The sequence below is a fragment of the Silene latifolia genome, chromosome 1 (genome assembly GCF_048544455.1).
Source record: "Silene latifolia isolate original U9 population chromosome 1, ASM4854445v1, whole genome shotgun sequence".
In the NCBI taxonomy this organism is placed as follows: domain Eukaryota; kingdom Viridiplantae; phylum Streptophyta; class Magnoliopsida; order Caryophyllales; family Caryophyllaceae; genus Silene; species Silene latifolia.
Window position 1 is genome coordinate 29433060 of NC_133526.1, and position 1822 is coordinate 29434881.

Consider the following 1822-nt stretch of genomic DNA (forward strand, 5'->3'; position numbering starts at 1 on the left):
GCATAGTGCTCTCCCCTCTAGTAGAAGTAGAAGGAGTACCCCTGCCACCACCGCGGCCGTGGCCTCCCCTGCCACTATTGGTGCTACCACCTACACCCCCCCCTCGAGATGCACCCCCACGAGTGGGTTTATTAATACCCTTCAATTCATACCACCAATCTGGAAGTTCGTCCATAAGATCAAAACACATGCTTCGGTCATGGCCCTTGCGAGTACAATTAAAGAACACAAGATTCTGCCTTTCCGTACGAGTGAGGGTAGAGGAAGGACAAGGGGAAGAACGGGGAGCAGTATGAACGACAAATCTAGCAAGTTATGTTGGGGTTTCCTTGGACAGGTCAATACCGCGCATCCGCTCCTCTTGAGCAATTAAATGGAACGCCCGATTTATAGTATGCAGGGGACTTTGGGACAACAAAACAGACCGTAAAGAACCATACTGCTTGGAAAGCAAACCAAGTAAAAATTGATGAAGACGGTCAGATTAACGCCTAGCTAGATGTTGTTTACCGACATCACTACCACATGGACAACAAATAAGCGGTTCATGTTTGTCGGGTTCGTCCCACAACTGACTCAATTTTCCGTAATAAACCGCAACCGTCATGTTTTCAGTTTGACGGCAGTCATGAAGGCTCGCCTTTATTTGTTGTATACGCGGACCATCGATAATGTTAAAGCGTTCGTGAAGGTAGTCCCACAAACGTTTAGCGTTATCATACTTAGAGAGCAAAGAACTTACCTCAGGATCGATAGTATTATTCAACCAAGAGATGAGCATACTCTGAATTGTCTCCCAATCCTCCTTGGTACACAGGGGCTTCGGCTCAGTATATGTGCCGTCGACGAAGCCAAATTTCCTTCGAACATGAAGGGCTTGACTGACGTCATAAACCCAATCATCAAAATTGTTTAATTTGAGATGAATAGACGTAATTTTGTCACCAGGTTTGTCCTTGGGACCTATAAAGAAAGGAGAGGAAGGCTTGATCTTGGTACTTGCATCATCGCCAAACATGACGAAGATGGATTTAGGGTTGATGATATTAATTTTGTATTTTTGAGAGGCTCGATACCATGCTAAGAACAATAGAATAGCACGGACAATTCCGATCTTTCTCATTCATGTTAACGATATATTTATACATACGAGAGAGCTAGGGTTTCGGATGACCCCTTGCCTAAGACATACGATATAACATAATACGGTATAATCACTACTGCAGATACACGCTATAACAACGGGTAAAAACCGTTGTTAAAACAAAAAGCGGACGTTGTTAAAGCGGCCGTTGTAAAAGGTATTTACAACGGTTAGGTTATTTACTAAAACCGTTGTGGAAATTATTCACAACGGTTAAAAGCCGTTGTTGTTGCGAGTAAGTCGTTGTGGAAAGTTTGAAAAAAATTTGGTGGGAAGGATATAACAACGGTTATCATATAAAAAACCGTTGTTGTATCTTTCCCACCGAAATTGTGAAGACTTTTAACAACGGGTATACGTAAAATAACCGTTGTTGAAATTGTTAGTAACAACAGTTCTTCATTTAAAACCTGTTGTTGAATATTATGCACGGGTATTTGTGAAAGGTATTTAAAACAGTTCTTTTTTTAAAACCCGTTGTTGAATATTATGCGCGGGTATTTGTGAAAGGTATATACAACTGTTTTTGTTTTAGTAACTGTTTTTATTACATTTTCGTAATTTTTTTAAAAATTAAATTTATTTCATGCCATTCAAAATCCTGCATATATCAGCAGCAGCATATATCAGAACCAGCATAAATCACAGCTGGGTTCATTAGAACTCAATAGATTCAAT

At 40.6% G+C, this 1822-nt stretch overlaps 1 protein-coding gene across 1 annotated transcript; it reads right to left on the reverse strand.

Moving 5' to 3' along the window:
* Window positions 1-484: 484 nt before the first annotated feature.
* On the reverse strand, window positions 485-1123 carry LOC141643005 (uncharacterized). Its single transcript, XM_074452027.1, has one exon. The coding sequence runs from the start codon at window positions 1121-1123 to the stop codon at window positions 485-487; it is 639 nt and encodes a 212-aa protein (XP_074308128.1).
* Window positions 1124-1822: the final 699 nt, after the last annotated feature.

Coding starts and splice junctions, on each gene's coding strand:
- LOC141643005 (XM_074452027.1), bottom strand. CDS start 1,123: ATGAGAAAGATCGGAATTGTCCGTGCTATTCTATTGTTCTTAGCATGG.